Genomic DNA, 27864 nt, shown 5'->3' on the forward strand with positions numbered 1-27864 from the left:
AAGCTGGTGGTGAGGGCTTCCCACGTGCGGGGCCGGGCCTGGCGGCGTGGGCGGAGCTTCCTCGTGGTGCGGGTCCGCTTGGTGAGGTCCACCACCCGTGACCCCCGAACCCACCCCGGACCGGATTAGCCGGGAGAGCTGGGCGCCCCGCGAGGTCGCGGGCCGGACCTGGCCGGTTAGTGTCCTTGCCTGTGAAATGGGCCCATGGCCATGTCCGTGACGCTGGGGGTCCCTGGGAAGGGCAGCCCTACGCCGAGCTTGTCCAGACCCTGGTAGGGCACGAGTCCTGGCTGCAGGGATTCCGGAAGCGGCAGCCTTCGTGTCCCACCGCGCAGTGGTCGCAGTACACCCTCAGCAGAGGTGAGGGCCCCGTTGGCAGGCAGGGGTGCAGTATGCAGAGCTGTACGGGAGGATCGAGTGGCCAGTGTCCCCGGGCCCCAGCCTCCCTCTGCCCCTCCCTAGGCAGTCCCTCAGGGCTGTGGACCCCTCACCATGTGGAGACAGCAGTATGGACATGGGCTGTGGGGCAGAAGCTGTGCCCTGATCTGCTGCCCGGCCTTGGTCCCAGCCCGGCCATTCCTGAGGACACCACTGCCAGCCAAGAAATGCAGAACGCAGGCTGCCTGAACTTGGCTGTGGCCCAGGGCCTGCTCACCTGCCCGCAACCTCAGGCCACAGGTTTCTCTGGAGGGTGGGCTGTCCAAGCAGGAGGCTGGCTGCTGTAGGATCTCAGTAAATGCTTGCTGAACTCACACCTGACTGTGAGGACCCCAGCTTCTCCCCACACTCATTTTTCTCACACACACAGACACACACATCTCATACCAGTGCAGAGGAGAAGGGGGAAGCTCAGGCTGTCCACATGTCCGCAGTCTGTTCAGTGAGTGGGAGGGAGGCCAGGCCAGCCCCCAGAGCCCCGGTACAGCCACCTGCTGCAGTGTAAAATATTTATTCATTCTCCAAAAAGGCTCAGACCGCAAATCGTGGGGGAGAGGCCAGGGCAGGGTCTCCTCTGGGGCCACACCTGGGGACCTCCCCTGCATAGCCAGGCAGTCCTACCTCCCCAGGCCTGGGAAGGGGCGGCCAGGGCTGATGTAAGGCTTGGCCTGGACTCAGTGAGTTGCAGGGGCCACCTGCCCCCACGGAGGAGAAGCAGTCTTGAGATGTACATTCAGAGAGGGCGGACATGCAGACTCGCCTGGTGGCCGGCCCACATACACCTGTGCCCTGGCCCGTGTGGCCCTGGGAAGCCCATCAGGGTGGTGGAGGGATGTGGGCGCCCAGCAGGTCGTAGGCGAAGATGTTCCAGAAGATGGCAAAGAGCAGGAAAGTGCCATAGGCGAGCAGCACCACCCACCAGCCACACTGGTCCCGCAGGCGTTCCTCATAGCTGCGCAGGATGGTCAGACCCATGCTGACCCCTACCACTGCACCTGCCAGGTGTGCCATGAAGCTGGGCTGGGGGCCTGAGGCAGGCAGTGGTGGGGAAAAGCGGAGCCACACGGCCCGGCCCACCTCGGAACTCACTGCAGAGAAAGGTGGCAGGTGGGAGGCACCCTGGCCTTAGGCTGAGGCCCCCCAGCCCCCTGACCCCCTACTTACTGCACACCAAGGCCAGCACCATCCTCAGCAGCTTGTAGGGACACCTCATCCCAGCCCAGTTCTGATGGGGCGTGAGACAGAGGCTGTGAGGCAGGCCTTGTGGGCCCCTCCCCACACCCGCCCCGCAGTCTGCCCTATTACCATGACGACGTTGGCCAGGTGTGCCGAGCACAGGGCGTAGACCCCACCAGAGCCCCCCACCACAGGGGCCCGCATGTCGGTAATGGAGACAGTCAGGGAGCCTGTGTGAGCAAAGGGAGAGCCATGAGGGTGAGGCTCACCAGTATGATGGCCAGGGGCCACGTGCCTGCCTCACCTGCCAGCACACCAGCCAGGTAGAGCAGGCTGATGCGGAGGAGACCATGCACCATCTCCAAGGGCACCCCAATCATCAGCTGCAGGAGCGCGTTGAACCCTAGTTGCTCCAGGCTGGCCATGTGGGTGTAAACAGATGTAAGGTCAGCTGTCAGGCCACCAGCCCGACTCGAGGGACTGAGTCTTCCTGACTCTGTCAGAGGGATGCTGGCGGTGGGCCCCCACTCACCCAACATGCATGAACATATAGGTGAGGAAGCGCCAGGCTCGAGCACGGTGGCCGGGGTGGTACACGAGGGGGCTCTTCATGTACTCAGGGTGGTAGGTCTGCAGCACCCACTTGTTGAGACGAGCCCCGTAGCACAGGAACACGATGATCTGGGAGGGAGAGGTGTTAGGGCCAGGCAGGGCCAGGCCTGTGGGCGGTTCCTGAGTGGCAGACAAGTGGGCACACCTGGGCAAGGGTGACTGAGGCCATAAACACGGGGGGTGGGCAGCTGCGGTGTCTGTAAAAGTACCAGTGGCGGTCCACCTCTCGGGGCAGGATCTCGTAGGCAACGTAGCGCACAAACCGCTTGTAGACACCCAGGCCTGGCTCATCCAGCAGCCCGTCCCGGGGCAGTGCCCTCTGTCCGTTGGCGATGGCCCGCTTAAAGCTGCTTGAGCGTTTACTGCTGATCTGGAGGGGGGCGGCCCTAAGCATGGGCCACCATACTCCCCACCCCCACCCCCCGAGCCACCCTGTCCCCTTGGCCCACCCAGCTCCTGGTAGAGTCTGAGTCCCTGCCCCAAGTCCACACTCCTCCCTGGTGGGAAGGGCAGGGAGTGGGGGCTGCCTGCCCACCCCAATCCAGCCAGGCACTGTGCCTGCCAAGGCCTAGGCCCCTACCCCTGCTGTCCGCCCATTATGGCACTGACCAGGTCCACCAGCTCCTGGTAGCAGACCTGGCCCCGCTCGTTGCTCTGGGCCAAGGCCACCAGCATGTCCAGCTTGGCTGGGTCCAGGGGCAGCTCATGGCTGTGCACCAGGCCGGTGAAGGTGTCCGCACCGATGAAACCTGTGTGCTCAGGGTCCAGCTGCTGGGGTGGGGTAGGGCCATCGGCCAAGGCTTGAGAGTGGGGGTCAGGCTTCCAAGCCACAGGGCTGGGCCAGGCCAGCTGGGACAGGCAGGCTCCAAGCACCCCGGGGCCAGACCTCTGCACCCACACGGTCCCAGGAGCTGCCAGGGCACCAGTGCCTGGGTCCCAGGCCTCCAGCTCTTAGGGGCCTCCCCACCTCATTCCTGCCTTGCCCATCCTCCTAGAAGGGTAGGGCCAAGGTCTGAGGACAATCTCCCTCCCTCCTATACCTCCCCAGGGACCCTGATCTGGCTCGCCCTCTCCCGGAGTGTCCGGCAGGGGGCCAGGGTCATGGGAGAGGGGGCTTGAGAGTAGGCGCCGAGCAGCGGGACTGGACCGCGGCTCTCTGGGAGCTCCGTCGCCTCGGCCCAGCCCAGCGGCGGAGGGCTGCGGCGGGGGCTGTGCGGGCGCCACCCACCCACCCACCCAACCACGCCACGCACCTGCTCCTGGATAAGCTGCAGCAGCGAGCTCCTGTCCATAGAGCCAGGCGGGGCCGGGGTCGGCGGCCGCGGCCGGAAGGGGCTGCTTTGCGGACGACTCCGCTCCGCCCCGGCCCGCCCGCTCCTCCCGCTCCATTCGGCGCCGCGTCACGGAGCCGGAGCCGCCCGCCCGTGCGCGCGCGCTGCCGCCGCCGGCCCCGCCACGCGCGGCCGGGACACGCGCGCGCTCCGCATGCGGACGCGCCCCAGGAAGGAACGGCCCCGACCATAGCTTGGGTCTCGCCGACCGGCTCACCGTCTTCCCGTTCCAGGTTGGGGCTGCTCGTCAAGCGGGGCCAGCGGCTGGGAAACTGAGTCACGGCACACCACCCCAGCTCCCTCCCTCGCGCGCCCCTCTGCTTGGGGCTTGAGCGCTGAGGCCACCTCCTCACTGCCTGTGATCCTTACTCAGGCCAGGGTTCCCTGAAGGTGCCAGCTTGCCTGCCAGACACGCTTGTTTGCTGGCAGCAAGGCACCAGGGTCCTATCATGTGGGCACCAAGGCCGACAGGGCAACTAGCAGGGGTCCGTGGGGGAGGCTTGGTGCAGCCGTCCCTGCTCAGCGCGCAGACACCAATCCACAGCACCCACCTGGGACTGGAGACCCCGTACTGCTCCTGCAGGCTCAATGCTGGACAGTGGGACCTCCAGTTCCGGGAGTTCATGGGGAGCCTAGGCAAACCCGTGGACGATGGTGCAGAGACCCCAATGCACAGGGCTGCAGCTGGGATAGGAAAGGGTCCCTGCTTCCTGGGGAGGGCAAGCAGACCCCTCCAGGGATGGAGGTGACAGAGACCATGGTGATGTGTCATAACAGCAAGCCCCTCAAGGGCCACTCAAAATCCTGATGCCACAGTCAACACTGGGGCAGCTGGGCCTCAGGCGGAACCACTGGCTAAAAGAGCATCCAGCGCCACCCTAAAGCAGGTGAGCAGCACACCCACGGGACCGGGGCCAGCAGGGCTGGGAGGCTGGTGCAAGGACAACTTCAGGGTCAATCCCAGAACTTGTGTGTCAGGCTGGAGCATCCCTGTGGAGCGGGGAGCTCCCCCAACCTACAAATAGCCCCTCGGAGCTTGGGGAAGGCTGCCTCGCAGAGAAGGGCTGATGGCAGACAGGTAGCGCCCAGCCACACCGCAGGCTCTCCGCTCCAGGCCCCAGAACACACACCGAGTAGACGCCCGGGCCCCACGCTGGGCACCCTCCTCAGTCCAAGAAAGGTTCTCGCTCCCCCACCCTGCAGGCTGGGGCTCTCTGGCTGTCCCCGCCCAGTGCCAGGGGCCGAGGCCTCTGGTCAGGGTGTGAGGAAACACGACAGACTTCTCAGGCCAGGCCAACCCCGTGCAGAAGCAGGGCGTCTGTGCGCACCCCAGTCCCGCCCCTGAGTCCCAGACCCTCAGCACACCTCAGCCAGGCTACTGGGATGCTGAGCTCTGGGGGGCGGGGCAGCCATCAAAAGGGTCTTGCGTATCAGAACCCCTCAGGCCAGCACAGACCTGGATGGATGCAGTGGCTCCTGGAGAGCAGCTGGGCCCCGAGGGAGACCGCAGAATGGGGACCCAGGCCTGGAGGGGAGGTGTGGGGCTCAGGACTGAGGTTTCCAGCCCATGCTGAGACAAAGGATGTGTTTTAGTGGATTCAAGAAACATCTCTTCAAAAAGCAGGATCTCAGGTGCAAAAGACAGAAGTGAAGTTTAATCAGGAGACCCCACCTCATGTCTTCCGGGAGGGGTGAGGCGCTGGGCCCATCTCCAAACCAGGGAGGAGAGGGAGACCATATCAACCACGTCCTTCCCCCACCCCCACCTTTGACCCCCTTCATGCCCACTGACTGCCTGGGACCAGAAAGGAGTGGAGCCCTGAGAATATTTGGGTCTGGGGTCACTGGCTTCCTTGCCCATGGCGCCCATTCCCTCCGACACATGACACCCAATGCAGGTGATGCTCGGCATCTGCAGCTGGACAGGGACACAGGCTACCAGGACCTGGAGGCCGGCCCTTGGGGCTCAGGCAGGGAGGCAGACCAGGTGTCCCCAGACAGAAGGCAGGCCCCTCGAGCAGGTGGCCCCCACACCAGCACCCTGGGGGCCCCTGAGGCCTCATCGGCTCTTCAGCAGGGCTCGGAAGAGTGAGAGGCTGAGGATGGCAGTGACGGCAGCTCCAACGGCCCCCAGCATCACCCGCAGCCAGAAGGAGGTGGTGGGCAGCTCGCCGGGGGCCAGGTGTCTGCAGGACAGAGAGGCTGGCTGGGGGCAGATGCCGCTGCCCGAGCCCCCACCCCGCCTCCTGGGGCTGCACTCTGCCCGCACGGGGCCACCAGCAGGACTTGGGCCCATGCTACAGCTGCCCTGCTCTCCGGTCAACGGGGATGACTGCTTCCCTGGATGGGGCCTGGCCTCCCACCGCAGGGCTGGGTGCAGGTACCCACGGGCAAGCGGCCATGGCGGCGAGCCGGGTGAACACAGCAGTGCTGAGCCTGGTCTGGCCGACACACGAGAAGGGGGCAGGGGCAGGCAGCCGGTGTCTGCGGCAGAACTCTGTGGGCGACAGCCCAGGCGGCAAGATGCCTTCGGGCAGGTCTGCCTTGGAGGAGACAAAGAGGCAGGGGGTCTGCCCGTCCATGTAGTGGCGCTGCAGAGAGAGGGGCTGCATGAGGGTGCCATCCCGGGCGGCCAAGGCACACGGACTGCCCCAGAGGGACCCGGGATGGGGGTGCGGGGTGCCTTGCCTTGTAGACGTCAGCGCAGAGCACGAAGGACCTGGGATCGCTGCCATCGAACATCAAGCAGGCCACGTCACAGGTGGCATCGGGCTCCGTGGCCAGCAGGCTGTCTGCACTCGCCTCGCACAGCTAGACAAAGAGTGACCTCAGGGAGGGGTGCAGGGTCAGCCCTGTGGGCCACGTTGAGACAGGCCCCCCAGCGCAGACCCAGGGTCTATCCTGGGGACCCCAGCACTCACTATCAGGTACTTCTCCTGCCCGTTGACCTGCACTGTGTTGACGGCATAAACGGCACGCTCCTCAGCGAAATCCCTGGTATCCTGGTGTGGAGGAGGGAGGCGCCTGAAGCTTGCTGGCCCGGACACTGCCCAGAGGCCCCCCCGCCCCCGTGCAGATGCTCACCCCCAGGCTGCGGCCGAGAAAGGCCTGCAGGAAGGCAGACTTGCCCACTCCGCATGCTCCCACCACCTTGCACAGGAGAACGTTCCTCTGCGTCTGCCCCTTCTCCTGGTCCAGCCTCTTCTCACGAGTGACTGGGGATGGACAGCCGGAGTGAGTGTGACCAAGGGGGCTGCCAGGGAGGCGCTGGGCTCAGGGCGGGGGTGGGCACCCACCTGTGATGGCGTGGGCTTGGGAGTCCTGCTCGCAGAGGGTCGGGTAGCCCAAGTAACCAAGATGCTCAAGACAGCGCCGGACGTCCAAGTAGGTCACCAGGCTGGGGGCGGGAGGGATGGGGTCACGGCCGAGCGCCCGGCACAGGCAGTGTTCCCGCGGGCAGGGGCTGAACTCACGTCCACTGGCAGAGGTACCCATGGAGAGACAGCCGGCCAGCCTCGGTGCAGACCTCCAGAGGCAGCTGGGGGCCCCAGGGAGCAGTGGGGAACACGCTGAAGAAGCTCTCCAGCTCTGCAGGCGAGAGGCAGCCATCACGGTCCTGGGGGCAGAAGGGCCGCAGTGACACGTACCTGGAGGCTGGCGGGATCGGGGGCGGTGCAGGGTGGAGGTCATGACTCCCTTACCTGGTCATACTTCTCAAACACTCTTTGCACAAATTGGTAGCCAAAGTGGTTGAGCTCGGTGCTGCAGCCTGGGGGCACGTGGAGCCTGTGGGGGATGTAGGGGCTGTCCGGTTCCCAGGGGAGCCCCTTGCCCGCCAGGCCCCCCACCTCCCGTGTCTCGGTCTCGGCACAGGGAGGCTCCTGCACTGCCCCCTCAGCCGAGCACCACGGCAGGAGCGCAGACAGGAAGGCATTTGGGGCAGAGGACCATCTGCTTCGTCCCATCCTGACCACCCACAGCGAGGCAGCTCCTAGAAAGGCCGTCGAGGCCCAATCCCAAGGGCCCCCACTGCGGGTCGAAGAGCCCCCAGGCACCCGCCTGACACTGAGAAGGAAGGCTAAGCCCCACCCACCACTCACGGTGGGACAAGGTAGTCAGGAGTCAGCTCCAGCGTGTCTCCGTAGCCGAAGCGTCGCAAGATGGTCCACGTGGTCTCGTGGCGCCCCCGTTGGATAAACAGTGTGTTCAAGAAAAGAAAGCCTGTTCCAAAAGAAACAAAAGAACAGGTAGCACCGAGCACAGCCTGGACCCCTTCCTGCTCCCAGGGCACGGCAAGGCATCAGGACTCACCGTCCAGGGTCAGCCGGTCATCCTGCACACCTCCTGCCACGTTCTTGCACACCACCATCTTCACATCCTCCAGGGCCTGAGGGGCCAGTGGGTGCCCAAAGCAGGATTTCTGCCCCCGAGGGAAAGTCGCCATCAGCCAGCCAGCCGCCTCAGTGACTGCTCAGCGTCACTAAGGGTACCTGAGGCTGTGCCCTCGAAGGACGGGCAGCGCCAGCAGAGGGAGCCGCACCTGGAAAGCGTTGAGCTCCTCGTCACTGAGCGCCTGGTCTAGATCCTGGTCTGAGAGCCTGAAGATGCGCGTGAGGGCCTGGGCACACGCGGGCCTCAGCTGCAGGGACAGCCAGCTCAGCACAAACCCCATGCCACCGCTCCCGCCGGCCCGGCCACCTCCCCGGTGCCTGCCGCCCACCTGCTTGGCGTCGGGGTCGTAGAGCGGGGCCATGGGATGCAGCACTGCCTTCTGCGCGTAGTAGAACAGCTCTGAGATGTTCCTCAGGTTCTTGGCAGAGCACTGGTGGCCACAGGGACAGACTCAGACACGTGACCAGTACCACAAAACTCAAAGGGGCCCCCCACAAAAGGCAGGCATGGGGTGTCTTCCAGGAGACCTGGGGAGGTCCGCAGGCCCGCAGCTGAGGCCAGCGGCACACGGGCACCCGCCCACGCACCTCCACACACGTCTCGATCTCAGGGAACTGGCTCATGATGGGCAGCACAGCCTCCATCGAGCTCCCCGGCCGCAGGTCCGACTTGTTGCCCACCAGGATGATGGGGACTCTGGGGGAAAGGCCTATGGTCACCATGGATGGGGAGCAGGCGGGGCCCACCCCCCTGGGCCCTGCCCATTACCTGGGGCCCCTCTCAGTCTCCCCATTCACCAGTGGGATCCACTTGGTTCGTATCTGAAAAGCAAGGGCTAGCCGTGAGGACAAGGGCCTGCCTGTCTTCATGGCTCCCTCCTGGAACTCGTGCCTGGACGTGGGGAGGTCAAGGCCCACTGAGGAACAAAGTCCTGGGCACTCGGAATTGTGGCCACCTGCAGAGAACAGTCAGCAGGTGGGGCCTCATCTGATCCTAGCAGTTCCCAAACACCACCAAGGGGCCCGGACTCAGCAGCCTAAAGCAGCCCCTTCCACAGGCCTGAGTGGTTCAGACTTCTAACCACCCACGTACTTTGTGGGGAGGCAGGGCCACAGGAGCTCCCTGGGGAAGCTGTGGGGGTCCTGAGTGGTTCAGACTTCTAACCACCCACGTACTTTGTGGGGAGGCAGGGCCACAGGAGCTCCCTGGGGAAGCTGTGGGGGTCCTGCATACAGGCCCCCAGTACCCAGAGCCTCGGGCAGCTGGATGTCCATCTGGAGTCTGTTCAGAGGACAACATGGAGCTGGGTGCCAGCAACAAGGACCTGGGGTGCAGAAGGAGCTCTTGCCCTCACCTTCTCAATGGTGGCCTCCTCAGACACGTCGTACACCATACACACCACGTTTGCCTGTGGGAAAGGGGGTGAGGCACGGCATGACCACAGGCTTCCTGCTCCACGCCGCCCTTGATAGGGCCAGACACCTTGGAACCCCACCCCTCTTTAGCACCCCTCCAGCCAATGTGCCCCAGCCACCATCAGCTGCTCCAACCTGACAAGTCCTCCCCTGTCCTCTTCCACTGGAGCCGCCAGGCCTGAGCATGGCAGCTCTGGCGGGTCCCCTGGAAGGCTCAGGACAAACAGCGCCACCCCTAGAACTTGGCACCCTGGCCCCAGCCCTGCGTTCCCGTGTCATTTCAGGCAGAGTGAGTGACAGGGGCAACACCACAAGGGATGATGGTGACAAGAAGGCTGGGTAGCTGTGGCCTTTACCCTGGCCCAGCGATGCCCCAGGACACAGCAGAGGCTCCCCCAGGGGAGCTCTGTTCAGGCACAGATCTTTCTGATAACAGATAAGCAGGGCACCCGCTACGGTCCAGCTCAGAGCCCTGCACTGGACTACGGGATAGCAGTACAGGTAGCCAAGGCACAGAGCTGGATAAGGGGTCACTTTGGAAGGGCAAACAATGGGTGCACAGAGCCATGGAGCTGACCGGCCATGTGGGAAGCATGGTCCCTCTCCTCCCCAGGTCCCTGCAGGGTGAGCCCAGGGAACCTGACAAGTGGCAGCGCTGAGAGATCATGGCAGGAATTAGCAAGACTTCAGGCACCCTGAGCACCTTAACCTAATCCCTGGGAGGCGGCAGCCGGGGGCTCAGCCCTCAGGACACAGTGTACCTTGTGAATCTCGTCCTGGAGCTCCTCGGGGGTCTGCTCCGCTTCTGCAGAGGAAGAGACCCTGACTGTGGAACCTGCCCGAATGCCTGCCCCCATCCCCCAGGGCGAAGCGCGGGCGGCCCGCTCTACCTGAGTAGTCCACGATGTGGGTGGGCACCTTCTCCGGGGTGACGTCTGCGGGAATGGTGATCTCCTCAGCGCGGGGAGGGACCTGCAGGGGACGCGGCGTGAGGGCGGCCGGAGGCCGGGGGACCGGCACCGAGGGCTGCAGCCACGCTCGCCTCTTACCTCCGCGGGGAACTCCTCGCCCACGAGCGACAGGATCAGCGACGTCTTTCCCACCTGGGCTGCGCGGGGCGGCGCGGTCAGCGCATGGCCACGATCGCCGCGCCCCCTCCCCACTCCAGCCCGACCCTGGCCCCGACCCGGCGGCCCCGAGACCCCCACCCGGCTCCCCAGCCCGTCGCCTACCCTCGCCCAGGAGCAAGATGCGCACGTCCCGCTTCATGGCGGCTACGCGTATCCCGGCCCCGGCCCACCCCCGGCCCCGGCCCCGTCCCACCCCCGGCCCCGTCCCCGGCCCCGTCCCCGGCCCTGGCCCCAACCAGCGCTCTCCCACTCGCCCGCACTTCCGGCCCCCGCCCGCACTTCCGGGCCCCGCTCGCCGAGCCACACTAACGAGCCGGGCGGGCCAGAGCGTCCCGGCTGTGCGGCGGCGCCACCGCGCGGGCACACTGGGCATCGCAGACCCCGCCCCGCCCCGGGCCGAGCAGGGTCCTTCGCAGGGAGCGGGCGGGGGTTTGGCGGAGGCTGCGCTCAGGCCAGGACAGCAGGCGCCCGGAGTGACCAGCTGACGATGCCAGAATGCAACACGCACGTTTATTTGAACTCTATGAGGTAGAAACCTCGAAACAAGCCCGCAGGTAAAGAGCCCACAAGCACTTTCCTTAAGTTCAGGTCTTGATGATTGGCAGTCCCAGGCCCGTCTGGTGTGGCGAGACCCAGCTTCTCAGCCAAGCGGGGGCCCTGAGCTCGAGGCCCCCCGGGAGGCCCGGTGGCCTGTGACTTCCCACACCAGGATGTCACTGTGGGCCACTGAGAAGAGCAGCCGGGCAGATGGGGCAAACCTGCAGAGCTGCACCATGTCGTCATGGCCGGCGAAGTCCCGCACGGCCCCAGACTCACAGTCCACCAGCCTCAGCACACGCTCTGTGGGCAGATGGCATGGGGCTGGGCCTGGGCAGGCGAAGTGCGTGCCCGTCATACCTGTGTCTGTGGAGCTCCGGGGCCCAGGGTCCCCCAACCTGTGCTGGTGTCGGGGCCTCTGGAGGAATGTGTGCTCAAAGCCCTGTGTCCTCCACATCCCAGGGCCCGCTACAGCTGGGACCAGGGGCAGCAAAGCTAACGGGAGGGCCCATCAGCACCCACTGCCCCACCACATGGGGCTTGCTAGGCCCTAAGCTAAGCCACTGAGTCCCTCTGTTGAGGCCCTGGCGCTGGGTGCTGCAATCAGCACCCCACGCCCCTCATCTCCTGACCCTACAACTCCCCTGGGGCATGTGTCCTTACCCCACTTCAGGGATGAGGAACTTGGGGCACTGAGATGAGAGGTATGTCTCAGGTGGGAGTATGGGTGAGTCCCCTCGGCTCCACTCAAGACGGGCTGGAGTCCCATTCCACCAGGACTCACCAGCAAAGCCAATGGCCACGAGGTGGGCTCCGGGGGACAGGCTCAGCGACACGGCATAGAACGGCAGTGGGATCCTCTCCACCACCTGTGGACAGTGAGTGTGAGCCTCCCTTCCCCAGCCCTGGGTCCCTCAGGCTCCTGGCACCACACGGGGGTGCGGGGTACACATGCCTGCTTCTGGTAAAGGTTGTAGAAGGCCACCTCTGGATGCACGCCGAGGCCCGCACACACCAGCAGTGCCCCATCCCAGGGGCAGAAGGCAACAAGACAGGGCAGGGGATGGCTGGCAACCTGTGGAAGAGCAAAGCATGCTGTGGTCAGTTGGGCAGGCACCGTCCCCACCCCTGGTGCCCCCGGGACTCTTACCTCCGTGAGGGTGGGCGATGGGGAGCTCAGCCAGTCCACAAGCTCACAGTGGCCCCGAGGCCAGTCGGCAGCCCAGATGCTGATGCGCTGGTCTGAGCTGGCAGCTAGCCACAGGTCGGCACCCTGTGCCCCAAAGTCTCCATACTGGGGGTGGGTAAAGGCCGGTGGGTGCCTTCTGCCCTGCCCTACCCAATCTCCCTCCCCCGCCAGCTTCCCCCAGGCCAGGCCCTGCCAGCTCATGAAGCTACTTCACCTCTTTGTTCGTGCTCTGGATGGTGGAGATGAGAGCACCCCGGTGATCACTCAGTACACGGAAGGTCATCCCCGTGCGGGGGCGGCTCACAGCCACAAGCCCATCCTTGTCTCCGGAGAGGATGGTCTGACCTGGGCCAGCCAGGGCCACAGCGTCACCCTGCAAGCCCCTGGCCCCCAGCCCAGACAGGTGACTACACGGTCGCCCCGCGGGCCCCCACTCCTCACCATCAGCAGAGTAGGCCACAGCCGTCAGCGCAGCCTGGTGGGGGTGCATCTTGAGCTGCATTGCAATTCGGGCGATGCTGAAGACACGCAGCGTGCCGTCACTGTAGCCGGCCACCACCTGCTGCTGCTCTGGGGGTCCGCAGGAGGGGGGGCTCCAAGCCAGACAGAGGCAGCTCTGGGGACCCACAGGAGGGAGACACAGGCACTCCCCTGGGGATGGGGAACGTGGGCCCAGCCCCAAGGCTGGGATGGACACTGAGGGAGGACACAGAGGCCAGGCAGGGCTGGGAGGTGGTCTGGGCTCGGCCCTGGTGCCCCCTAGTACCTGGTTAAGCACCTGGAACTGGATCAGGAGCTCCATACTGGCCAGGGACCACACTCTCACACTCCCATCATCACTGCACGTGGCCCAGTGGGATGCGCTGGGGCTGAACACCACCTCGTTCACCTGCAAGGAGCCAGCCAGCGCCCGCTGAGGCCACCTGGCCCTCGGGCACAGGGGAGACACAACAGGGCCAGGTCTGTTCTGTCTTTTAAAGATTCTTTTTTTTTTTTTTCCCCAAAGAATTTATTTATTTGAGAGAGACAGAAACAGCACAAGCAGAGGGAGAGGCAGAGAAAGAAGGAGAAGCAGACTCCCCGCTGAGCAGGGAGCCCAAAAAGGAGCTCAATCCCAGGACCCCAGGATCATGACCCGGGCCGAAGTCAGCCGCCTAACCAAGTGAGCCACCCAGGCGCCCCAAAAGATTCTATTTTTTTTTACATAATCTTTGCCCCCGACGTGGGGCTCAAACTCACGACCCCAAGATCAAGAGTCGCACGCTCTGCCGAATGAGCCAGCCGGGCGCCCCCGGTGGGTCTTTCTGACGAGAGTATCCATCTCTGCACAAGCCTACCTGGCCCCATCCACCTCCATGTGGCATAAAGAAACCATCCTGGCCTCCCTCCCAAGTGTCCCCACACGAGACCTGGGTGGGACAGAGTTACAAGAAGCCCCCCGGTCAGTCGAACCTGATGGCTCACTTGCTAAGACAGCACAGAAGGAACCATCCTGGCAGGCCCTAATAAGTGGTGACGTGACGACGTGTGATGACATGTCCCCAGAGGGCCGCACACAAAAGGTAAAGGAAGACAGCCCAGGCAGCAGAGGGCAGGAAAAAGGATACAGAGGCCACATGCCCACAAGGGAACACAGAATGGTTTAGCCTAGAATGTGAATTTCAAGGGTAAGTACAAACTCATAATACATCTCCCTTAAAAAAAATAATAATTCAGCTGTTTGGCTGAGCAGTGACTGGCCCCTCTGGCACTCGGGCCCCTATGTCCATTTCCCACAGGAGGGGCCCCCAGACTCTGAGAAGGAACAGCCGATCTGGTTCTGGGCGGAGCTACAGAGGGGGAGCCTGGAACACCTTGTCCTTCCACACAAGAGGGAAATCACCAGTGCCCATCAGCTCCAGTCAAGGACTCAGGCCCCAAGTGTGTGGGTGTGGGTGGATGAGGAAACACGGAACACTATCTGGTACTGACCTGCGCTACGCAACAGACAAACCTGTGAGGCTTTGGGCTCAGAGAGAGGAGGCCCACAGCCAGGGATGCCCAGAACAGGTGAGTCCACAGAATCAGAGTTGGTCAGTGAGTCCCAGGGGATGGGCAGGGGAATCGGGGCGGAGGGGGGGTGTTTAAAGGGTACGGGGCTTCCTTTTGGAGAGGCGAAATGCCCTGAAATGTGATTGAGGTGACGGTTGTGCAATTCTGTGAAGATATCAACACGACAGACTTCAAGCTGATAAGACAACGTATACCTTGTACCTTAACACAGAGCCATCATCAGAAATACACAAGAAGCTCACGATACTCACCCATCTCAAACTCAAGTTTCCTTTATGGCAACCATTACATCTGAACAAATGAACTGAGACTAAAAAAAAAGGAAAAGGACTCGGGAGCCAACTCGAAGAACCTGCCACTGGTTAAAGACGGGGCTTGATCAGCATCAAGAAAAACAGTGACCACGAGGAAGCTGGACCCACATTTCCATCCAGCAGCTCACACAGAGCCGCACAAACTTGTAGACCAACGCTGGAGGCTGGGGAATCAAGCCAGCACTCAGGAGACCCGGCCCAGGGGGGAGAGACTCGCCCACCCTGCAGCTCCTGCCTGAGCTCTACCTCGGAGAAAGCAAGCTCCCGAGGCCGTCTCTCCTGGTCAGGATCAGACCAGCACCACTGGCAAGTCATACCCGAATAGTGAGTAATTCTCCAGGCACAGTGCCAACAGGCAAGCAGCCCCTGACCAGACCCTGGCCTGGCCTCCAGACCTCTCGGACCCCAGAGAACATAGGGCTGAGAGGCAGGTCCAACCCAGCCGGTGGGAGGTTCCAGGACAAAGCAGCTCGTTTTTTCAACAAGTAAATTACAAGAAAAAAAGTAAGAGAAAGGACAGAGGAGGCCAAAAGGCCTGGGTGGGGACGCCTGTGGGTCCTGGGTGGACAAGGGGTAAGCACGCAGCTCTAGGCTGTCCTTATCCGGGGACCTCCTGGACCATCTACACACAAACCCGTCTGACTGCTGGGCTTAGACTTGGAACAGGCCAGGGAAAGGAGGGGCAGAGCAGGACACGTGGGGCTTACCGCCCTGCCTCTGTCCAGGTTGGAAACGCCCTCACCTTGCTCCTGTGGCCACTGATGAGGCGGGTGCTGGTGCCCTCGGCCCAGCTGATGTACCAGAGCGTGCCTGCTGTGGTGCCCACCACGCCCATGTCCATGCTGTCGTGGAAGACCGCACTCACGACAGCCCCGTCCAAGGTCAGCTCGCGCTCCATCAACACAGAGCTGGACCTGGGGTGGGGGGGGTGGGCAGTGGGTTGAAAGGGTGGCAGCAGCAGCAGCCCGGGAAGCCTGGTGTCCCGGGGGTGTGTCCCTGTCTTCAGGCTGCAGCCCACAGGGGGACCTGGGACACTGCCCCCCCCCCCCCGGCACAGCGACGCGCACGGCAGCTCACCTGGCACGTGAGCCCTTGCACCTCAGCTCCGGCACGGCCCCCACCGCCCACAGGCGCAGTCGCCTGGTGTTGCTGCCACTCAGCAGCCGCGCCCCCGAGCACAGCAGCACTCCTGGGAGGTAGGAGTGGCATGAGCCCCTTCCCCAGAGCCCAGAGCTCGAGATGAGGTCCCCCGGGGAGAGGCCAGGGCACCCACCAATCTCGCCGTCGTCCGCGTCCCAGGCCAGGAAGCAGCAGCCGGCACTGGCGTCCCAGACGCAGACCCGGCCGGTGTTGGAGCCACAGTACAACAGAGGTGTGGCCCCGAAGCAGAGCGAGGTGAGTTCGCCCGCCCCCACCTCCTCAGGGATGGGCTCTCGCCGCACCTGGGGGGACACAAGGGCAGCGTGCATCAGCAACGTCCTGGGGCCCAGCCAGACCCCGTCCTGCAGAACACCCTCGGAGTCCCGGCACCTGCAGGCGGAGGCTGGTCCCACGCTGCTGCAGCAGCCACAGGGTAACGGCACCTTGGCCCACGCAGGCCAGCTCGCCAGCATCCCGGGGGTTGAAGGCCACGCCGTGCACTGGCGCGGGGAGGCGGGTGGAGGACAGGAGCTCATGGGTGGCCATGCTCCACAGGGCCAGAGTGCGGTCCCCATAGTCCCCTGGCGAAGGCACACGCTAGCTGCATCAGCTGCCCGGGGGTCCCAAGACAGGCAGGGAAGTCCAGAGGCCACTGTCCTCCCCACACCCCAACTGACCCAGTGTGACAAGGAGCTTGTCATCTGGCGAAAATGCCAGGGCTTGCACCGCGGTACTGTGGTAAGAAATGAGGTGCCGGCAGGAGCCCCCCGGCACGTTCCAGATGCGGATGTGGCAGCGAGAGGCGGTGCCACTGCAGCCCGAGGCAGAGGCCAGGACCTGGCGGGCAGGAGGGCAGGCATTCAGCAGGGAGGGGGTGGCCCACAGGCCCATCCTGGCTCTGGCTGGACAGAAGGCTGGAGCAGCATCCCCCGTCCTGCTCTGGAGGTGAGAGCCAGCCGTGGTTCTCAAGAATCCAGGCTCTGACCTGCACGTCAGCCCTGGGTGTACAGAGCGGGATGCAAGGCGGGCACCTGAGCATCGTGGCTAAGGGCCAGGGTGGAGATCTCCTCGGGGTGGCCGAGCCAGTGCTGCTGGGCGCCAGAATGCAGGTCCTCCACCACCACCAGGCAGCCACACGTGTAGGCAAAGAAGCCTGTAGGCAGGGAGGGCACCCCGGAGCCAGTCGGCCGGGGCCCGGGGTGCATCCTTCCCTGTTTGCTTCCACAGCCACAGGGGCTCACACCTGGAAAGCCCGCTCCGAGGCCAGAACACACAGGCTACCAGGAGAATGCGTCTTGGCTTGGGCACTGCTCCCACCCTGCCACCCAAACCCCATACGATGGCAAGTGCTCACGGGCTCTCCCTGGGGCCTGTCCTAGGGGCGGACAGAGCTGCGCCCCTCCCTGCGGCTTCTGGGCTGAGAGCAGGGTGCGCCCCCACCTGTATCTGGCTTCCAGACCACATTGGCCCGCCCGTTCCCGTTGTAGCCCACGACGGCCTTCAGGAGCAGACGCTCAACGCTGGCGTCGGACACAGAGGCACTCTGCGAGGACAGAAAGAGGTCGCTGGGGTGCCCACATAGTGCCCGCCCACCCCCCCAACTCAGGCTCTCCCCCATCAGGCTGGGGCCTGGGATGACGCCTCAGGAGATGCAGGCTCCCAGGAGACAAACGGCAGGAACGCAGGCCCCAAAACCCGCACAAAAAGCCAGCAGAGCTGAGGGTGCAGAGAGAAAAGTGCGAGTGGGGGGTGTGGGAGGCACCTGGAGGGCAGGGAGGCCAGGTAAGGGCAGCAAGACCCGGGGGGGGGGATCTTGGGGAGGGCACAGGTGCGAGAGCAGGAAATGGGAAGCAGCCAGGGCCAAAAGGGAGGGCTCATCAGGACCCACCCGGGGCCCCTCTGGGCATCTGCAGGACAGCGAGAGCCTTGGCCAGCCAAGCCAGAGTGCAGGCACAGGGTGGATGAGTCCCCTGCAGGGGAACTGTCACCAAGACCTACATCAAAGCCCTGTCACCAAAGCTGTGAGCTTTGGAAGCCGCCCCAGGGAGACCCCAGAAAACCGAGTTTCCTAGGGAGAAAGAATGCTCCTAGAAACTACAGGGCCATGCCACCCCCACCTCTGGGCCCGTCGAGTGTCTGCTTGTGAAAGGCCTGCGGGGATCCTCCACCCCCACTGACCCTGACCAGCGGGGAGGTCTTATGGCGTGCCAGGAAGTGCCTATAGCAGTCAGGGCGAGCAGAGGGATGCACCTGAGCTCTTCCAATGCTCCGAGCACCTGACAGGGAAAAGGAAGAGGCCTCGAAACATCAAAGCACCCATGACCCCTCAGAGACCCCTCCCTGCACACAGTCACCCGGCACTGCTGGGTGGGACAAGTGTCTGAACCACAGCAGACACGTGGGGTCAGAGGACGCAGATGGGCTGCATCCCACTGCTAGCCAGGCCCAGCCGGGGCCTCAGACTAGCCTACTTGCCCTGTAGCTCATCTCACAGCTCAGCCCATCAAGCGGCTGGGCCTCCCTTAGGCCACCTGGAGCCCACGAAACACCTTGGTCGGTCATGAGTATCCCCGCCCCACCCTGCTGCCCCTCTTCTGCTTACTGGACCAGTTATGGGGGTGGGGACCCATGCTGAGGCCCCAGGGGGCCCCTGGAGACCCCCAGACCCCGTCTCCAGCCCCACTGGCCTCCTTCACCAGCATGGGCAGGCTTGAGGCCTGATGGAGCCCCTCAGGGCTATGGCTCTCCTCAGAGGGTCCTTCTTCATCTGACAAGGAGAAGGTACCTGGGGAGAGGGGGAGAAGGGAGCAGTGAGAGAAAGGAGCAGAGCAACACTGCCCCCGCCCCCGCCCCCCCAGGCCTGGACCAGAGACACCCAGCAGTCCCTCCTGGGCCCTCCACCCTTACCACCATCACCCTTGAGGGGTCCAGCACAGATGCCCAGCTGGAGTGGGGATGCCGGGGATGGCTCAGGCACCTGCTGCCGGGGGAGCCCGTTGGCCCCAGACACCGTGTCCTCCAGCTGCTTTGCATCCAGGCCTGGGGACAGAAAGAGTCAGCCTGTACCACACCCCCCCAGTTCTGCACTAGGAATCCCAGGAGAGGAAGGGGCGCTATGGCACCCCCAGAGACTGCAGAGCCAGCACCAAAGGTGATCACAAAGCCTGCCCCTGCGCTGGGGCCACTCACTAGTCTCGCAGGTCGGGGGCGCCCCGGGTGAGTCTCCGGCACTGCAGAGGCAACGAGAGATCAGATGGGAGGACGTAGCTGAAGGCCAGTGGACGCAGCTCTAGGGCAGGCACTTGCCTTCCTGGGGGAGACCTCTCCAGGGGACCCAGAATGTCCCAGAGGAAGATGGCATCCCCCACGCTGAGGAGCTGCTGCTGGTCAGGGGTGAAGGCCACAGCGTGTACGGGCTCTGAGTGGCCGATATACACCTGGAGACAAGGGGAGTCAGAGAGAGACCATCGAGGCACAGCTAGGGCACCACGGTCCTCCCGGCACTAGGCAGAAGCAGCGCTTCACGCTGCAAGATAGCGGACATATCCTGCAGACCCGGCTGAGAGTCCCCGACCCGCCAGATGGGGGCGCGAGGAGGAGGCTCTCAGGGGTGTCAGGCCCCAGCAGGCACAGGGGAGTTGGGGGTCTCATCCTCTACCCTCCCTGCCACCCACCTGCCGTGCGCCTGCCTGTGGCCCCCACCTGGCAGCTGGGGCAGGCCTTCGTCGGGTAGTCCCACACCTTGATGGCCCGGTCAGTGGCCGTCAGCAAGAAGCGGGCGTCCTGGCTGAGGGCCAGGGAGGGGCAGGCCACAGGGTGGACACCGGGCAGCTGCAAGAAGCCTTCTTGTCGGTCGGTGAGGAAAGAGCGGAAATCACAGAGCCCCGGACATGGGAAGTCGCCCTTCTCGAGAAATGCCACTTCCGAGGAGCAGCAGGCAGCCCGGGCCTCCCCCTCCTCGAGGCACTGGAGACACTAACGCTGGAGCCCGGAGGGAAGAAGACGTCAAGCTGCCAACCACAGCCCTGGGCTCACCTCCCGGACCACGCGGCCCGACGTGGTATCCAGCACCATGACCGTGTTAGAGGACGTGGACACCAGCAGATGGCCAGGGGGTCCGGGGCCAAAGCAGACGGCCACAGCCGAGTCCAGGCGGCTACTGGCCAGGTCCAGGGCACCGACATCAATTTGCAGCAGCTGGGGGAGAGCAGCAAGCAGCTACCGGGCAGGGCCTCCAGGCAGAGCTGGCACTCCCGGCGCCAGAGCACAGGAGGTGAGCAGCCTCAGGCACCCACCCACCGCACCCCTGCCTGCCTGTGGCTTACGCGTTCTGTGTCTATGAGTTGAGGCAGCAAGGATCAGATCCTCTCGGGGGTGAGCCTGACCTCCCACCTGCCCCCTCCCACTCCACACAGGGCCAAGGAGAGCCCCTGCCCCTCCCTGCTCCCTCCGCCCTGGTGGAACCCAGGATAGCCATGTGGCTGCCGCTGGGGATATATGCATGGAGTCTGCCAGCCAGGCCAGCATGGACAGACAGAAGATTCCAGCTGACTCACCTCTTCTAGGGAGGCCGCGTTCATGACAGTCACCACATGCCTGGAGGGGCCCACGAAGGCCAGCAGACGGCTATCCCCGCTAACCACCAGGGCATTGGGGGTTGGGTGGGCGTCCCGGCACACCATGTTAGCTGCCGGCAGCACGGAGGCACAGGGTCAACTGGGTGGAGACCCAAACCTGCCCCCAGCTGTGGCAAACAGACAGCAGTGGGCACGAGCTATGGCTGGGATAGCTGGGGTTCTCCTGGACCACGACCGGCTGCCAAGTGACCGCCTGGCTGGCCCAAGTTACTACCTAGTGGCCACAAGAGGAAACACATGCCCTCGGGTGACCCAACCCCCACCTAGTGCTCAGGCCATTCACCTCCTCCCGGGGCAGGGTTGGCACAGACCCTCACTGACCTTTCGTTTTGGGGGGCCTAAGAAGTTCTAAAACCACACTCACCCGGGAGCTGTAGGTAGTGAACAAGCCCCACCCCACGGGGAGCGGATAAGGACATGGTCAGGAGGCTGGACGGGGCAGCATGGGGGCCTGACCTGCCACACGCAGGACGCGGCAAGGGGTGCTGGCGCAGTGGTACTGGGCCAAGGTGCCCCAGGAGCAAGAGCTGAACAGGAGGCTGCCGTCGGGGCTGGCGGCCAGGCCGGTGACTGGTCCTCGGTGACACCTGCACCACACAGGGACAGCCACTGCCCTGGCCCTGAGCTGCACCATCCCAGACCGCTCACAGCTGGTCCTGCCTGCGTCCCCAGGGGGCAGCAGGGCATTGGGGCTTTCTGTGGATGGCCCTTTCCTGCCCGGCCCAGCTGCCCACGTACCACCTCAGCTTCCGCCACGGGTGTCTGTGGGGCTGGAGCCAACTGGGCACCCACCTGTGCTCCACCAGAACCTCAGCAGCCTCCAGGCTGAAGGAACGGACGGCCCCACTGCTGAAGCCGCAGAATAAGGCTGGCCGCGTGGGGTGGAAGGCGATGGTACACGGGGCCTCCTCAGGGGACCTCAAGTCATAAAGCTGGAGGGTGGGGTCCATGAGGGTGGGCAGGGATGGGGCTACCAGCTGGCCTCAAGAGCCTGAGAGCCTATCTCTCCAGGTGGCCCCACGGACCCTCCAGTGCTCCACGCCTGCCTGGGCCCCACCCACTGGCCCTCAGTCCCTCCCTCTGCAATGCCTCCCTTCTGGCTGCACCCCACCTGCTGCAAGGTCGCCAGGTCCCAGACGCGGACAGTGTGGTCCTGGGACACCGTGGCCAGCTGCCTTCGGCTGCCCTCGGTGGCCAGGGCCAGCACCGGAGCGGTGTGGGAGCGAACCAGCATGCTGTACTCCCGGGATGGGATATCCAGGAAGCCCAGGTGGCCGGAGGACGTGGTAGACAGCACACGTTGACCATCAGGGCTGATGCACACTGAAGTGACTGGGCCCTCGTGCTCTGCGGACACGGTGGCTCGGTGACCTCCCCGGCCCCCTCCATAACACAGACAAACCCATTTCCTTGCTCTCCGTGGGGTAGGACAGGCAGCTCCCCGATGACCACCCACTCCCTGGCTCAGGACTCGACCCCCTGGAGCCCTGGGACTGACGTCTAGCCAGGGTATGACCCAGGAACACGACCCTCCCAGGGCAACTCTGATGCCAAGACGGTTTCATGGTCCCACCTGCCTCCAGAAGCACAGAGGAGAAGTCCAGGGACCAGAGGCGCAGGTAGCCATCCTCGGAGCCCATGGCACATAGGGCCTGGGACACGCTGAGGCTGCTGATGCAAATGCCGGGGCCTAGGGGGTGGGCAGAGTCAGCCCACAGCATCAGGGTGGCTCCCCCACACCCCCATGCAGCAAGGGACCCACCTACCCGAGCTAAAGGTCTGCTTCTGTGAGAGAGGGCCGCCAGGGCTCCGCGTGGGCAGGAGGCGGCGCGCGTGCCGCACGGCCATGCGCTGGTGGTCGATCTCCAAGATGTGGCCACTGCGGCCGCACACGTAGCTGCTCAGGGAGGCGACAGGTGAGGGCCGAAGGGGCAGGTGGGAACAGGACCCAGCCAGTTACGGGCGTGAGGGTAGAGCTCACAGCGTATGGCCATCCTGGGCCCGGCCGAAGGCCAGGTCGGTCAACTCCAGCACGCGGTGCTCCCCCAAGTCCACAGGGCAGGAGCGCAGCTGGCCCCCTCGCAGCCGCCACAGCTGCACACTGCCCTGCCCGCACGACGCCATCCTGCAGGGCAGAAGCGCGACACTGCAGTGGCCCCCAAGCCAGGGAGCGGCAGGCTCACCCCCCATTGGGGCCCGTGGCTGCCAAGGCCTCATCCCACAGTGCAAGGGCAGCACCATCACCTGGTTTCGTCAAAAAGGGCCACCTCAAATGCCTGGATGTCAACCCTGGTGTGCACCTTTGCGAGAAGGGCTGCCGCACCGCCTCGTCCCACCTGGGCCGTGCCCCAGGCCACCACCATCTGCAATAAGCCCGTACTGAGTACCTGCGGCCCACCACCGACCCTACCTGGCCTCCCCCAGGCTTCAGCTCTCCTTCCCTACGCAAGCCCGCCTGAGCGCTCAGTGGCTGAGGGGGTGGGGACGTTGGCCCCACGGCCCAGAAGAAGCTATAGGTGTACCCCTGGGCTTCCACACTCGAAGCTAGGCCCGTCTGTGGGAACAGAGAAAACACCGACCCACAAGCAGAGACGGGCCCGGGCTGAAACACGCCAATGCTTCAGATGCACCTGACTTCAGAACGGCTGACCCGCCAAACACAGCCAGCAGGACAGCAACTCTGTCCATGGGCCTGACAACACGAGGCGGCGCACAGGGCAGGGGGCTTGCCAGGGGAGCTCTGCTTCCTAAGTGTTTAGGACTCTGCCTGCACCCCGGCACGGGCCACCCCACCTCCCTGACCCGGCCCCGGTACCGTCCTCCCGTGGCGGTCCTTGCCGACGCCGCAGAGCAGCGCCCCACTGTTGGAAAAGCTGCGGATGGAAAGAAAGCAGTCAGCGTGGCGGGGGCTGGGCCCCCACCCCTCTCAGAGGTCCCACGCCCACCTAAGGGAACAGAGGACGTGGGCCGGGCTCCGGAACAGGGACAGGCACTCCCCGGTGTGGAAGTCCCAGAGGCGCAGCATGCTTGGGGGCCGGGCCTGGGCCGAGGCCAGCAGCAAGCTGCTCCCATCCAGCGCCAGGGCAGAAACCTGGAGGAGGTGGTAGGTTGAGGGGACAGCACTGCGCCCACAGGCACAAGCCTCCCCTGGGTCGGGCGGGTGGCGCCCACCTTGTCCGTGTGGCCAAGAAAGAAGCGCTGCTCGCGGGTGTCAATGTGCAGGACGACGATGACCGCGTGGCAGGGATACACCACAGCAGCCCCATCCTTAGTCCACAGGGCCTGTGCACAGGGGCCAGATGTGGACGTCACAGGCTGCTTGGCCTCCGCTCTCCCCAACCCCAGCACATCCCCCGCCGTGTCAGGAGCACGCGCGCACACACACACAGACGCACACGCAAGACCTCCTCCAAACCCTGTCTGCAATACTAGAAACTCTGGGGTTCAAGTAACGAAATACCACGACCTACACACACTCAGTCCGTGTCTAAAAGGACCTGGCAAGCACAAGGCCACAGACCCAAAACTAGCGCCCACACCAGCCCCACACACCAAACAAGCATCAAAGCCTCATGGAACACGTGAGAGCTCTCAGGTCTAGGGAAGCTCAAGCACCCAGGCCATGCTAACATGGCCTGCACTTGCGGCAGAAGAAAGGGACGCTGGGTTGGGAAGTCCCCGCTTCTGCTGAACGAATGCCGAGTCGCGTGCAGACACAGGCAGAGCCAGGCATCCACGGTGGGGGGCAGGGGGGTGAGGGCTCCACACCCTGAGGAAGCTTAGATGTCCACATAGCCACCTTAGGGAGACACGGGCTTTTCCCATTGCCCCCTCTGTGTAACTGACACTCACACGGCCCAGTAAGAATACTGGATCCCTCACCCATTTGGTACTGTGGCCCCCAAAGCCAATGACTCCCTTGAGCCTCAGGATCGGATCCGGGAGAAAGCTCTGAAACAGGCAAACTCACAGTGAGACCCCAGGAGGTGAGGCTCCCATTCCCCTGGGACGGCACCAGCCCCGGCTAGTTTCTCCCTCCCAAGAAAGCAATGCAGTCCTAGGTGGTTTCTGCCGGCTGCCCTGTGGCTGGAAGCCAGAATCTGGCCACAGTGCCAGACCCTTTGGGGACCCCAGCTCCTGCCCCTGCCTGCACTCCAAGGCCTCCACAGATCACCTGGTGCCTCCTTACCCTTGGTTGGAAGAGATTCTTGTCCAGAGCCATATCCTGCCCATTCTGCTTTCTGTCAGAAAGCTGGATGACAAAAGGTTTCAGAGACCCAGCAGCCCTTACCCACACCTCACCAAGGCTCCACCCACCTCAGTGAAATGGTTTACCCCTCACCTTCCTGGGGGTAGGCACTGACCTCATGCACGGCCACATCCTCCAGCGCCGCGGGCACCGTGGTCGGCTTAGGAGCGGACACGTGAACACCGTTGCCAGCCGCATGCTTGTCAGTGACCTCTGGCCCGGCCGAGCGCTCTTGGCTACGGTCACTGGGGCCATTCGTACTGGGGACCTCCGAGCGCTCACAGAACAAGCTGACCTCTGGAAGGGGCCTGGGCACTGAGGGGGTCTGGCAAGACTGCAGGGGCACAAGTGCCTGTCAGGACCCTGAGGCCACCACCCTCCAGCCCCATTTCTAAGGACAGAGAAGCACTCACGGCTGTGGGGCCAAACATCTGGACCATGGAGGGCAGGGTGTCTTGGAAGGGATTGCTGAAAGCCACTGGGTGAGGGGGAACCTGCAGCATGCACCCCAGGAAATCTGGAATGGAGTCAAAGGCCAGAGAAGCCACTGAACAGAGTGCAGAGAGGCCTGCGGAGAGCATGGTCTCAGTGCCTTGCCCACTCCTCCAAAGCCACAGCCATAGCTCAGCCCACTCTTCTGCTCCGGGCCCCAGCATGCCCTCCTAGTTGGAAAGTTTGAGAACACCAGGCACCCTACACAACTTCCCACGTGATCCTGGCATCTCAGGACAGCCTTGAGGCTAGCCCTGGCCCCTGTGGGCACCTCCCTGCCAGGTTTGCCACCCCATACAGTATCAACACCCCCTCCCGTGAAACTCCATGTCCCTGTAGGCCTGAGCCTACATCTCTGGTGACTCCACAGGCCCACCTGCCTCAGGAGGGGAACAGCTCTTCCGAACCGGCTCAGGAGATGCTTTTGAGCTGTCGCTTGGAAACCTCGACAGGGCAGAGAGAAACTTAGTGTCCAGGGACCACCCTGACCTCCCTTCACTGACCTCCCGCAGGATGGGCAGAGCCACTCACCGGATGTGGACGTAGTGGTCATACCAGCTCTCCCCCTTTGGCACTGGGAATGCCATTTCTCGAGGTACAGGTGTGACAGGCAGCTTTGCCCGCTGGGCCTCAGCCATAGTAACAGCTACAAAGAGCAGAGCTGGTCCAGGGAAGGAAGCCCATCCAGCTCCCTCTTCCAGCCCAGGCGAGTCTCAACACCAGGTGCCACCAGCCCAGCCACCACCACCCCCTGCCCCCCACAGGTGCCTCAGGAGCTGGGGGGGCTCCAAGATGGCACAGCACAGGCGTTTCCATCACGGGCTGGGATGTCGGCCCCTCCTGCTGAGAACTCACGGATTGGGGGAGAGCGCTGGAGCAGGCAGGCTGCAGGATGAGCACAGGACATAAGTACAGCACTCACCGGGGTCAAAGCACAGGTCGCTGGTGTAGAGGCTCTTCACGAGCAGGCTCGCGCACAGCTTGACGCTCTTGAGGTGACCGTAGCGCCGGTTTAGGTACACCAGGAGAATGTCATGCAAATCAAGCTGTAGACATGTCCAACGGGCACCAGAGGGGGCAACACTGGCCAGCTCTGAAGAACGGGAGCCAAGATCAGTGCCTACGGTCTCACCAGCCAGCCCAGGGCACTCTGTACTTGGCCTGCCCCAACCACAACGTCCCCCCAGCACCACCTCTCCTTGCGCCTGGGACTGCCCACCTCCCTCTCCGCTCTCAGGCCGCCTCTCCTGGACTACCGCAGCCCGTTCGTGTCCCGTTTCCACATCACCTTTTACAGATAACCCAGCCTCACAGATGAAGGGAAATTGCAGCCACGTGGCCGTAGACTTGAACTCCTTGAAGAGGTTGGAGAAGGACACACGGATGACCTGGCTGTCCTGCAGGGCACAGCATGACCATGAACAGACAAGAACGACTACAGGAATGCAGCACCACCACCCCCAACCCCCACTCCCAAGCTCGGCACCTCGGTGGCCACATCCAGGTGAATGACGAAGTGCTTGGCTGGCAGGGGCCTGAAGAGCACGTACAGGTACCGGCCAGTCAGCCCCAAAGACTGGGTACTGGTTTTGGGGAGCTGGATGTAATTACCAGCAGAGACAGAACCCCGGATGCGATACACAGTGCATTTCAGAGTCTTATCCTAAAGAGAAATAGGAGAGGCAGCACTGTCCACCGAGGGACGCCGAGAAGGGCACCATTGGCATGACCCTGGGGTGGTTCTGACAGGTTTCTCAGGAGGACAGAAGGGGTCTCTACCGCTGCTGCCAAGTCCCCGTGCCCACTTACAGTGACAGGAGCCACATCGCCTTCTTTAGTGGACCGCTTCCACTCGCCCACCTTGAAGTGTCTAAAGACGTTGAGGAACGGGTGCTGCCACACTGGGGAGCCATGAAGGTGTGAGGACCCCCATGGGCATGAAGGTGCGTCCCCAGATGCCAGACCCCCGCCGGTGAGGGGGTGCATCCCGCTGTGGGCCTCCAGACCTTCCAGGGAGGGGCCAAAGGCTGGGTCTGTGCTACGCCACCCCCCCCCGCGGTGACAGCCATTACTGCGCGCCAGCCCCGGTCCCACTGGCCCCCCCCGCCCCCCGCGCTGACCGCCCCCCAGCCCCCGGCCCCGGCCTCCCGCGCGCTGGTACCTTTCGCCATGGCGTCGCCGCTCGCACTTCCCGCCTCTGCCGCCGCGCGCTCCACGCAGGGCACGCAGCGCGCGCTTAGCAACGGCCGCCTGGCAACAGCGCCACTACTGCGGTCACGCGGGCGAGGCCACGTGACCTGAGGGGTGGGGCGGGACGCACGACGGCGCGGCGTTGGCCATGTGACCGCGGTGCGACCAGAGCCGGGTCGCGTGACCGCGGTCAGGGTTGAAGGTTCGCCGGGCTCGCGGTGGGCGGTCTCTCGGGCACCCTGAGAGCCGTCGCGGCCCGGGCCTCTGCGGCCACTCCCAAGCCAGGACCCTATGGCGATGCCCTAGCAAGGCTACAGCGGGAACCAGGGAGGTGCCCGACTTTCTGGGGCCCACCTGTATATTGGGAAGGACACGCACCCTATTTATGGGAATGCGCTTGTCACACTCACTGCCAGCCCACTGGGCTCCACCCTACTACCACCAGCCCTCTAGCGTCCACATCTGGGGTACTCCACTCCACTCCACTCCGCAGGCAATGCCACCCACCCAGGAGGCAAAGCAGTGTCCCACAGGGCAACTCGGTCTGGGGGGTTAAGACACAGGACTAAG

The 27864-nt window shown here is 64.0% G+C and overlaps 3 protein-coding genes and 1 long non-coding RNA gene across 18 annotated transcripts; 1 reads left to right on the forward strand and 3 right to left on the reverse strand.

Annotated features, from left to right (window-relative positions):
• Window positions 1–230: 230 nt before the first annotated feature.
• Window positions 231–752, forward strand: LOC118530152 (uncharacterized). The gene is made up of 2 exons (XR_004914491.1): window positions 231–360; window positions 463–752. It is a non-coding gene; the product is annotated as an uncharacterized LOC118530152 (long non-coding RNA).
• RHBDL1 (rhomboid like 1) lies at window positions 263–3632 on the reverse strand. Of its 12 annotated transcripts, XR_013448964.1 has the most exons (11): window positions 3480–3632; window positions 2836–2997; window positions 2372–2596; window positions 2147–2295; window positions 1919–2031; window positions 1744–1844; window positions 1603–1663; window positions 1199–1390; window positions 826–932; window positions 492–591; window positions 386–400 (listed from the first exon to the last, which is right to left on the reverse strand). XR_013448964.1 is itself a non-coding variant. In XM_078075029.1 (10 exons), exons 1-9 carry the CDS (start codon window positions 3516–3518, stop codon window positions 850–852), a joined length of 1122 nt encoding a protein of 373 aa, XP_077931155.1. In that variant the 5' UTR covers window positions 3519–3632; the 3' UTR covers window positions 263–400; window positions 826–849. The 12 variants fall into 12 exon arrangements, 9 of the variants coding, with proteins under 9 accessions (XP_077931155.1, XP_035939353.1, XP_035939356.1 ...); XM_078075029.1 differs by lacking the exon at window positions 492–591 and having other exon boundaries at window positions 263–400; window positions 826–929; XM_036083460.2 differs by lacking the exon at window positions 492–591 and having other exon boundaries at window positions 263–400.
• Window positions 3633–5185: 1553 nt separating this feature from the next.
• On the reverse strand, window positions 5186–10688 carry RHOT2 (ras homolog family member T2). 4 transcript variants are annotated; one of them, XM_036083453.2, is made up of 19 exons: window positions 10597–10688; window positions 10414–10472; window positions 10255–10336; window positions 10126–10169; window positions 9304–9357; window positions 8718–8770; window positions 8537–8645; window positions 8278–8379; window positions 8098–8196; window positions 7869–7977; window positions 7658–7778; window positions 7259–7343; window positions 7031–7173; window positions 6854–6954; window positions 6642–6772; window positions 6479–6559; window positions 6246–6368; window positions 5946–6148; window positions 5186–5743 (listed from the first exon to the last, which is right to left on the reverse strand). In XM_036083453.2, the coding sequence occupies exons 1-19, from the start codon at window positions 10631–10633 to the stop codon at window positions 5617–5619; spliced, it is 1863 nt and encodes a 620-aa protein (XP_035939346.1). In that variant the 5' UTR covers window positions 10634–10688; the 3' UTR covers window positions 5186–5616. The 4 variants fall into 4 exon arrangements, with proteins under 4 accessions (XP_035939346.1, XP_077931152.1, XP_077931153.1 ...); XM_078075026.1 differs by having other exon boundaries at window positions 10414–10467; window positions 10597–10685; XM_078075027.1 differs by lacking the exon at window positions 10414–10472 and having other exon boundaries at window positions 10597–10667.
• A 302-nt stretch (window positions 10689–10990) lies between these two features.
• Window positions 10991–27379, reverse strand: WDR90 (WD repeat domain 90). The gene is made up of 43 exons (XM_078075023.1): window positions 27266–27379; window positions 26914–27110; window positions 26591–26767; window positions 26393–26501; window positions 26027–26197; window positions 25636–25750; window positions 25481–25548; window positions 25026–25129; window positions 24728–24946; window positions 24553–24615; window positions 24246–24314; window positions 23535–23645; window positions 23309–23454; window positions 23179–23236; window positions 22608–22726; window positions 22345–22488; window positions 22130–22260; window positions 21937–22053; window positions 21475–21710; window positions 21156–21295; window positions 20820–20950; window positions 20283–20413; window positions 19762–19923; window positions 19429–19557; window positions 19033–19163; window positions 18916–18956; window positions 18634–18765; window positions 18329–18511; window positions 17905–18002; window positions 17167–17269; window positions 16758–16879; window positions 16404–16563; window positions 16117–16307; window positions 15860–16028; window positions 15664–15775; window positions 15329–15500; window positions 12987–13109; window positions 12662–12836; window positions 12435–12565; window positions 12182–12325; window positions 11987–12106; window positions 11816–11900; window positions 10991–11334 (listed from the first exon to the last, which is right to left on the reverse strand). The coding sequence occupies exons 1-43, from the start codon at window positions 27273–27275 to the stop codon at window positions 11135–11137; spliced, it is 5649 nt and encodes a 1882-aa protein (XP_077931149.1). The 5' UTR covers window positions 27276–27379; the 3' UTR covers window positions 10991–11134.
• Window positions 27380–27864: the final 485 nt, after the last annotated feature.

This window comes from Halichoerus grypus, chromosome 6 (assembly GCF_964656455.1).
Source record: "Halichoerus grypus chromosome 6, mHalGry1.hap1.1, whole genome shotgun sequence".
Classification (NCBI taxonomy): domain Eukaryota; kingdom Metazoa; phylum Chordata; class Mammalia; order Carnivora; family Phocidae; genus Halichoerus; species Halichoerus grypus.